This window comes from Galeopterus variegatus, unplaced genomic scaffold (genome assembly GCF_000696425.1).
Source record: "Galeopterus variegatus unplaced genomic scaffold, G_variegatus-3.0.2 Scaffold119, whole genome shotgun sequence".
NCBI classification, from domain to species: domain Eukaryota; kingdom Metazoa; phylum Chordata; class Mammalia; order Dermoptera; family Cynocephalidae; genus Galeopterus; species Galeopterus variegatus.
Genome location: NW_007726230.1, coordinates 766148 through 774736, shown reverse-complemented (window position 1 = coordinate 774736; position 8589 = coordinate 766148). Strand labels below are relative to the sequence as shown.

Below are 8589 nucleotides of genomic sequence, written 5' to 3'. Positions count from 1 at the left end.
CCCGTGGGGCCAAGCGGCGTGGGGGACAGGTCCCTAATGGGCTTCCGCGGGCTCCCCCTGCCCCGGTGATCCCGCAGCTGACCGTGACAGCCGAGGAGCCGGACGTATCCCCGGCCAGCCCTGGGCCGCCTGAGCCAGAGGGCGACTGCTCGTCGCACCTGCAGCAGCCGCGCCGCCTCTCCACTTCGTCTCTCTCCTCCACTGGTTCCTCGTCGCTGCTCGAGGACTCGGAGGACGACCTGCTGAGCGACAGCGAGAGCCGGAGCCGAGGCAACGTGCAGCTGGAAGCGAGCGAGGACGTGGGTCAGGTACGGGCCGCGGGGGCGGGGCCAGCGCCGGGCGTGGGGGCTGCGCGCTGGGGACCAAGCTTTGAGCTCTGGAAGGACCGACTCCTGTCGCGAGCTCCCTCCGCGGTGGGCCTGATCCTCACTGTTTAGGCGGAACATGGGGGTCAGAGGGAAGCTCCAGGCCGACCTCTCGCCTTGGCAGTTTTCACCCCGGCTTCACAGGCGGGTCGCGGCCAGGGTCCTGGGGCGTCTAAGAAAAAGGGTGAAGAGTACACGACCAGCCACGGGGACCGGGCGGGGCGGAGGGAGCGTACCTGCTGACGGTGAGGTGGACTGGAGAGGTCAGAGGGGCTCAGCCTCGCCCGTGAACCCTCGGAGAGGGGCGAACGAGCGTTTCCCTCGCTCCCCGCCTCCTCTCCCGTGCCGCGGCCCCACCCCCGCCGTTGCCACGGTTTCCCTCTCCTGAGTGGGAGTGAAGCGGCGCTCCAGGCTCTGCTCGGGAGCCGCTGCCGTCTGCTCCCGGCGCCCGCACGAGGCGTGGACGCAGGGAAAGGAGGGGCGCGGAGCCGGGATCCCTGACCGGGAGAGGAACGCAGCCCACCCGGTGTACGCTCCAGTCTCCCCGGCTTACTGCTCCTAAACCTGGCCCGTGGGAGGGAAAACTGAGGCCGAAAGGGGGCGGGATCAGCCTGCTAGTCTCTGACTCCGGTAGCCAGTATGTTCCGGGGCTAGGTTTGACCCTCAGATAACCCAGGCCGGGGTGCGGAGAAGTCATTCCCGGTGCCCACCCCTTAGAGGTGTGCGGCTCCCGAGACAGTCGCCTTGTCCCCTCGTTTTAACCAAGGCAAGACACTTTAAGTAACTGCCCGCGGTCAGCGCGAAGGAGTTGCTCTAGACCCACGTTACGCAAGTGTCCCTGTAGAGGAGCAAGAGGCAAGGCGCGCCCCGCGGCCTCCGTTGTCTCCGGGCCTGCCCAGAGGCCGAGTCCGGGCGACTGGGCGGTGAGATCCGCAGACGCGCGTCGGGGTTGCCTGGACGCTGTGGGGAAAGTGCTGGGCGCGGTCTGGGCCTCCTGGACCTGCGCTCCGCCGCACACTCGGATTGGACGAGGCGGAGGAGACACTGTAACGACTTGCAGTGGCTCCGTGACCCAGTGACTCCCCGAGACTTAGAAACCCCACCGCCCTCTGGGTTTTCTAAGCCACAAAATAAATAAATAAATAAATATAAATAAAATGTCTCACAGAGGAGGAACAATCCCCGCCACCAGGGATAGGGTGCGGGGGCTCAGTCACGACGAGCCTGCTGCGTCCCTCTCTCCTCCCCCGACGGGTAGGGGTAACCCCTGACTGGTGATTGTTTCTGGGGCAACCCTGGCCTATGTGGGGAGGCGAATGTCGCCGAGGACGGTGTTCCAAGACGGTGGAATAGGGGGGGCATTGGGAGGATCCCTCCTGTCGGAAAAGCCTTAGAGGTAGCTCTGGATGGGCTGCTCCGCCACTCGAATCTCTGACACCTGAGAGTCGAGCTCAGGAGAAAGGGCGCTACAAGTGGGGGCGCTGAGGACGCTGGCCTGCCCCGCTTGCCTTTTCCGCCTGCAGGGACAGGGCGAAGCGCCCGAGGGAGGTAGGGACTGCGCGAGGAGGAGGTCCCGCGGTCCAAGCCTGCGTGCAAAAGAGGCAGCCCCGGCTGGGGTCGAGTCGAGGACCAGCTATAGCTGTGCCCTGGGGGTCTTCGGTCAGCCTCTCACACGCTGGGCCTAGCCGTCTCCCAGCACCGCCAGGAGCTGGTGCAGATGACCACTGAGGGACCTGCCAGCTCCAAGGCTGAGTCTTCCGGGCCTTCCCAACCCCCAGACCGCTGGGGCCTCCCCGAAGGCAAACAGCCACGGAGGCGGCAGATAAGCCAGGGGCTGTTGACAGGTTGCCTGCGTCGGAGTGGAAGGGCCCAGAGCGGACTTTGCCTCGCAGCTCAACGTGCCCGCCCAGGCCTCCTTTAGGGCTTCCCCAGGCAGGAAGCAGAGACTTACTGCTGACTGGGAAGGATGCATCTTGTGGAAGGGTGCTGCTCCTGCACTCTAGGGCTCCCAGCTTGCTAGCCCCTTCCACTCCAGCCTGGGCAGACCGGTCCAGGAAGGCTCTCTCAGCCTACCTCTACCCTCGCACACACCCCTCCCCTTCACCTCCTAGGAGCCCTGTATAGCCTGCCCAGAGCAGGGTAATGGGGACTGGGCAGCCTCACCCCCTCCAGGAACCTTTCCTCTGGTAGAAAGAAGAGTCACCGGCAGGAGAGGAGTTAGAGGCCTTCTTCCAAGGGCAGCTGGACTATTCTTAGGCCTTGACTGCTTCCTAAAACAGTTGTGGGGGTGTTTGTCTCCTGTTCATCTGGTTTTCTTCTCTCTGTGCTCTAGGATAGGTAAGGAGACCTGGATGCCATTCCCTCCTGGTTTCAGAATTCCCACACATAACTTTCCACTAATTATAGAGCAGAATTTAGGTTAACAGTCTTCCTTTTTAAAAAGCAAATGCCCATGGGAAGGTGAAGTCGCAGGTCACTTATACCTTAGTGCAAATCATTTTATAAATTTAAACTGGTTGTTCTCCCCACCGCTGCCACCACCACCACCACCACCGCAGGGAGTGCTAGTTTGATAGGGCAATTGGAACATGGAGAGGGTGTTGGGCTGGTAGAACTTCAACCAGAGACTGGATGACTAAAGGCAGGGAGCAGGGGTGAATGCCAAAGAGAGAGCAAAGGGACTGCTGTAGCTGGGAATACCTGAGTATCTGGTGTGATACAAGGAGCAGGTGCTCTGAAAGCTTCCAAATGGAGCTTGGACAAAGGAAGGTCTGAGGCTGGTACCCAGCCAATGCCTGCCCAGGGAGAAATACTCCCTGTCCAGCTCTAGAGGTGAGGGATTATCAGTGGGTCCCGCTGTCTCTTCATCAAAAACTCTGTCACATAGTCAGCACCTCTGGCATTTGCCCCAAGATGCCCAGGTAGCCTCTGGCTGTGTGTTGGTTTCCCAGGGACAGCACTTCCATGGACGGAAGACTGGGCCAGAGGATGGGGCTTTGGTCCCCTCGGCAGCTAGATTCACTCTGTAACATAATAAATCTGCTTTCTGATATCCATATAATAAAAGTCTCACCTGCTCAAAAATATCTTCCCTGTTGTTGTTCGTGTGCCAAAATCTCCACCCACCCACCAAAGAATGATTCTTCAGGAGCCTTTGTGAATACGTTCATTTTTAAATGCATTATGTTCCCTGAGGGAGGTATCTCCCTAAGACGGAAGATGGTGGTGAGTTGAGTTTGATGACACTTGCATCAGCTCCTTCCATGCTTGACCATATCCATTACTACTAGTAGGGGAGCTAAATCCTGGCATAGCAACCTCAGAAGGTAGTTGGGAGGACTCCGATGAGATCAAGGGTATGAAAGCCCTTTGTAACCTGCACAGCTAGAACCAGCCTTAGTTGCTGCTGTTCGTGTCTCATGTGAGATTCACAGAAGCAGAGTGGGGAGAGTACGTGATGGCCCCATTTTACCTCAGCTTGGGAGCAAGTTGATGCTGTTACCACACATTAATCAAGTGGTGGAAGCCCAGGTATTCAGACACCACATCAAATCCTCCTGGCCTACCTTTCCCCCTCCAGCACCCCTCACTGCTTTCACATGATTCCAGGAGGAAGAATGCTGCTGTTTCCTCATCCCATCAAACCCAGAATTGGTTCCCTCTTTCACTGGGATTGTTACAGAACTAGATGTATCCTTTTACTAAGTTCATTCTTGTCCCAGTATCCCCCAAATTCTGCTAGCAGGTCTGTAAAGCTGCCTGAAACCCACACCATTAAACCCATCCCTTTGGATGAAGGCAAAGGTGTCCAGTCAGTAGAGAGGGATCTCCAGGTGGATCTCAGTGCTTCCTCAGAGATCAAAACACTTACACCACCTTATGGCTGCACAGTGCTTCATGTTATTCAAAGCTTTCTCACATACTGTCCCATTTGACCCCCAAAGGGACGTAGGATGGTAGCATGGAACCTGCTGGAACAATTGGAACATGGGGAGGGAATTGAGCTGGTAGAGAGCTTTGGCCAGAGACTGGGAGGCTGGAGGCAGAGAGTGAGGGGATGCTAATCTTTGAAGTCTTGATTTCCTTCTGTAAAATGGGAGTAATACTACCTAGTGAGCTTGATGTGTATGTGCATCATCATCATCACCATGATTCTCAAGCTGAGTATAGGAGAAGGGGGTACAGGATGGTGCTGCTGAATATACATGGCACATATGTCATCTTCCTGGAATTTTACTTGAGGATTTGGAGGTGGGGAGTTTTATTATAAAACTTAGACTTATTATGCAGCAGAATGCAAACCTTGTATGTATTTAAAGATTTAAAAAAGGAGTTTTGATAGAGATGTCATGCTTCTAGTGGGCTGCTTCTGGCTACACCCCCAGGTCCTCAGAGATTGGACACGTGATCTCACCCTAGTATGTCACGTAGGGACTTCAGCAGGAAAGCAGGAGCAATGATGTCTGATGGAAGATGAGAAAGTGTCTAGCACGCAGTAGGTAGTCAGTAAATGGTGGCTCATGTTATGGCAGCAGCTGTGTCCTCCCAGAGGAAACAGACCCACACAGCTGACAGTATTTTCTTGGGTTCACTCAGCTAGAAAGTGACAGAGCTAGGACTGGAACCAGCTGCTGACTCCCCAAGTGCTCTGTCACTAACCCCCATCTCCTCCCCATGAGAAAGGGCTTTACAGTCAGCAGCCTCCCCCTATTTAGGCCACCTCCTCAGTTCTCCCTCTCCCTCTTAGAACTCCCTCTTCTTCCTGGGCTCCAGTCCTATGGGGGCATGCATTCATAACTCCTCTAAAAGGCAAGCACCCCTGGGAGGAGGCAGCAGACACACAGTTTAGATGAGCAAACCTGTGCACTTCAGAGAGTAGACACAGGACTGCCAAGTTTTGGGTGGGAAGAGGAAAGGTTCAGGGTATTAGATGCTGTCAGGATTGAGTGAAGGGGCTGGCCAGCTGGCTCAGTTGATTAGAGTGCAGACTTCTAACACCAAGGTCAAGGGTTTGTATCCCCTTACCCACCAGCCAAAAAAAAAAAAAAAAAAAAAAGAAGAAGAAAAAGAAGAAGAGGATTGGGTGGGGGCCAGAAGCAATTGTCATGAGGCAAGTATATACCAAAAAATCTATATTACCCTCCCAGTTTTGTCACAGATAACAGGTCCTCAGTTTTGCATCCCATTTTCAGGGCTCAGGGTTCTGGGTCCAGATCAGAACCAAGGCTTCCTTGGGCCTTGCAAACTAGCAAGAAGGGCATTAAATCAAGGGACAGCAAGAGAGTTTGGGAGAGCCCCACACATTGTTTCTCCTGGTCCTGCCGGGCTGGCCTCTGTGCCATGGGCCTGTGTGAAGGTTTGTTTCTGTGTTTGTCTGTCTCCCTAAATGAGAGGAACCAAGGTCCCAAGTAAATGAATCAGTAATACAGATTTGACCAGCTTCTGCTTCATGCCAAGGAATGAGATGGGGGAGCTGGGCGCTGGTAACACTCAAGTCTTATTTACTACTCACAACCACCCAGTAAGGGTAGTTATTTCCCCATTTTATAGACTAAACTGACGCACAAAAGCTTGTTTCTCAAGCTCCAGAATCTCCTGAGGCATTGATAGAAATACACATATTGGCCCCACCCCAGACCTACTCAGAATTTCCCTGCGGTAGACCTGAGAATCTGCATTTTTTAACAAGGGTGACCATCAGGTGAATCTGGTGCTCACAAAAGTTCAGAAACCTCGACAAAGCAGTTTAGTAACCTGCCCACGCAGTTTTTGAGTGGCAGAGCTGGGTCCAAACCTCAGCCTTCTGACTCTAAGTCCAGAGCTCTCTTCAGCTCATTCGTGAAGCTGGAATCCCCTTCTCTGTGCCTGCCTGAGCCTCCGCCACACAGGCGCAAAATACGCTTTTCCTGAACGAATGAACGAACGAACGAATGAATGAATGAATCATCCAGCCCTAGCTGCTTCCGGTGGGTCGGGGCAGGGCGAAACCCTGTTCCAGAGGAAGGAGGGCTTGTGCATTGCTGAGACGCCGACTTGCAGACCGGGACCGTGTCGCTTTCAGAAAAGCCACTGGCAGAAGATCCGGACTATGGTGAATCTGCCCGTCATGAGTCCTTTCAAGAAGCGCTACGCCTGGGTGCAGCTGGCGGGGCACACGGGTAAGCACCCGGGCGGGCGCGGGTGGGGAGGGGAGGTGCCCGGGACAGGAACCGGCTGGCAGCGCTAACTGGTGCCGGTCCGCAGGGAGTTTCAAGGCGGCGGGCACAAGCGGGCTGATCCTGAAGCGCAGTTCCGAGCCAGAGCGCTACTGCCTGGCGCGGCTGATGGCGGACGCGCTGCGCGGCTGCGTGCCGGCCTTCCACGGCGTGGTGGAGCGCGACGGCGAGAGCTACCTACAGTTGCAGGACCTGCTCGACGGCTTCGAAGGGCCCTGCGTGCTTGACTGCAAGATGGGCGTCAGGTACGCGGGAACCGAGTGAGGACCCGGAGACGGGACAAGCACTCGACGGGGTACCAAGGGCGAGTGTCTGTGGGCTCCCGGTGTGCACCCCTCAAGCTCTGGCCGCTGCCTGCGTCCCCACAGGACTTACCTGGAGGAGGAACTGACCAAGGCCCGAGAGCGGCCCAAGCTGCGGAAAGACATGTACAAGAAGATGCTGGCAGTAGACCCTGCGGCGCCCACCGAGGAGGAGCACGCTCAGCGCGCAGTCACCAAGCCGCGCTACATGCAGTGGCGGGAAGGCATCAGCTCCAGCACCACGCTTGGTTTCCGCATCGAGGGCATCAAGGTGGACCAGGCCCGCGTCATTTGCCCCCCTCTCCTACCCTATCCTCTTTGCAAATCCTCGGCCCTTCCTCCACCCCAGCCCCACCGCGCGATGTCCTTCTCCGTGATGTCCTTCTCCGTTTGTTGCTCACCCCTCCCCGCCCCCGCCCCACCGCCAAGAGACGCCCTCTGGCGGCCGTCTCGCTGTCCCCAGCAGCCAAAGTCCCAGGAGGTACTGTTGCTCTTGCCTGATTCTCCCCCTCCCCTCGCGGGTCCGGGACCCCTGACGCTTCCTGTCCCACATCCTTCAGAAAGCCGATGGCTCCTGCAGCACTGACTTCAAGACTACGCGGAGCCGGGAGCAGGTGATTCGCGTCTTTGAGGAGTTTGTGCAAGGAGATGGGGAAGTGCTGGTGAGCGCGGGATCCCAGAACTCTGAGGTATTGGGGAGCCTGAAACCAACGGGTGCCCCCTGGTTATCCAGTCTAGCGCCCTCACCTATATGACCCCCATGGTAGCATTTATTTCGCTGTTGTAAATCCTTTATGTTCCTTCCCTTCTGGGAGATGCCCCCTGTGGGCCTGTGTCTTCCTCACAAAGGTATTTGCCAAGCCCTAGTGCATCGCGGCTAATGTTAGCGAGGGCTCAAGTAGCGTTTAATTTGCCCTCTTCTCCTACCCTCCCCTTGCCTCTCCAGAGAAGGTATCTGAACCGCCTGCAGCAGATCCGGGACACCCTGGAGGTCTCCGAGTTCTTTAGGAGGCACGAGGTAAGAGGCCAGTGGGCTCAGGAGCTCGGTCTGTGGTCTATGAGGGCTCGGGTCAGAAAGGCAGGGTGGGGGAAGGGCCGTGGCCTGACCGTGTGGGGCTTGGCAGGTGATCGGCAGCTCACTCCTCTTCGTGCATGATCACTGCCATCGCGCTGGCGTGTGGCTCATCGACTTCGGCAAGACCACACCCCTGCCCGACGGTCAGATCCTGGACCACCGGCGGCCCTGGGAGGAGGGCAACCGCGAGGATGGCTATTTGCTGGGGCTGGACAATCTCATTGGCATCCTGGCCAGCCTGGCTGAGAGATGAGGCTGGGCCCTGTCCTGGTGTGGGCAAGCTGGTCTGACAGATCTGGACCTGTGGCTGCATCTTCACCGTGCATGCCTGTGAGAGACTGGAATGCTGTGGTGTGGGGACATTCACAAGGTTCTGCAGGGCCAGGTGCCAACCACTAAGGTGGTGCACCACCAGGTTGGCACCCACATGAGCCCCAGTGTTCCCAGAACCAAATGACACTAATTTACAGGAGGGGAGGGGGACAATGGGCTTCTCCTTCCCAGATCTGAGGAGATTCTGCCCACACCTCTTCAGAGGGGCCATTTAATGAATTTAACTTCCCACACTAAAATGGACTTCCGTTCCTAATAAAACTCAAAGACCCAGCTTCTGTGACTCAGGCCTAATCCCC

At 56.6% G+C, this 8589-nt stretch overlaps 1 protein-coding gene across 1 annotated transcript; it reads left to right on the top strand.

Moving 5' to 3' along the window:
• Positions 1 to 6: 6 nt before the first annotated feature.
• On the top strand, positions 7 to 8565 carry ITPKA (inositol-trisphosphate 3-kinase A). The gene is made up of 7 exons (XM_008587586.1): positions 7 to 308; positions 6427 to 6523; positions 6609 to 6825; positions 6949 to 7153; positions 7443 to 7544; positions 7829 to 7900; positions 8007 to 8565. The coding sequence occupies exons 2-7, from the start codon at positions 6454 to 6456 to the stop codon at positions 8208 to 8210; spliced, it is 870 nt and encodes a 289-aa protein (XP_008585808.1). The 5' UTR covers positions 7 to 308; positions 6427 to 6453; the 3' UTR covers positions 8211 to 8565.
• Positions 8566 to 8589: the final 24 nt, after the last annotated feature.

Coding starts and splice junctions, on each gene's coding strand:
- ITPKA (XM_008587586.1), top strand. CDS start 6,454: ATGGTGAATCTGCCCGTCATGAGTCCTTTCAAGAAGCGCTACGCCTGG. Junction 7,154..7,442: donor TCCGCATCGAGGGCATCAAG/GTGGACCAGGCC, acceptor CACATCCTTCAG/AAAGCCGATGGCTCCTGCAG. Junction 7,901..8,006: donor AGTTCTTTAGGAGGCACGAG/GTAAGAGGCCAG, acceptor GGGGCTTGGCAG/GTGATCGGCAGCTCACTCCT.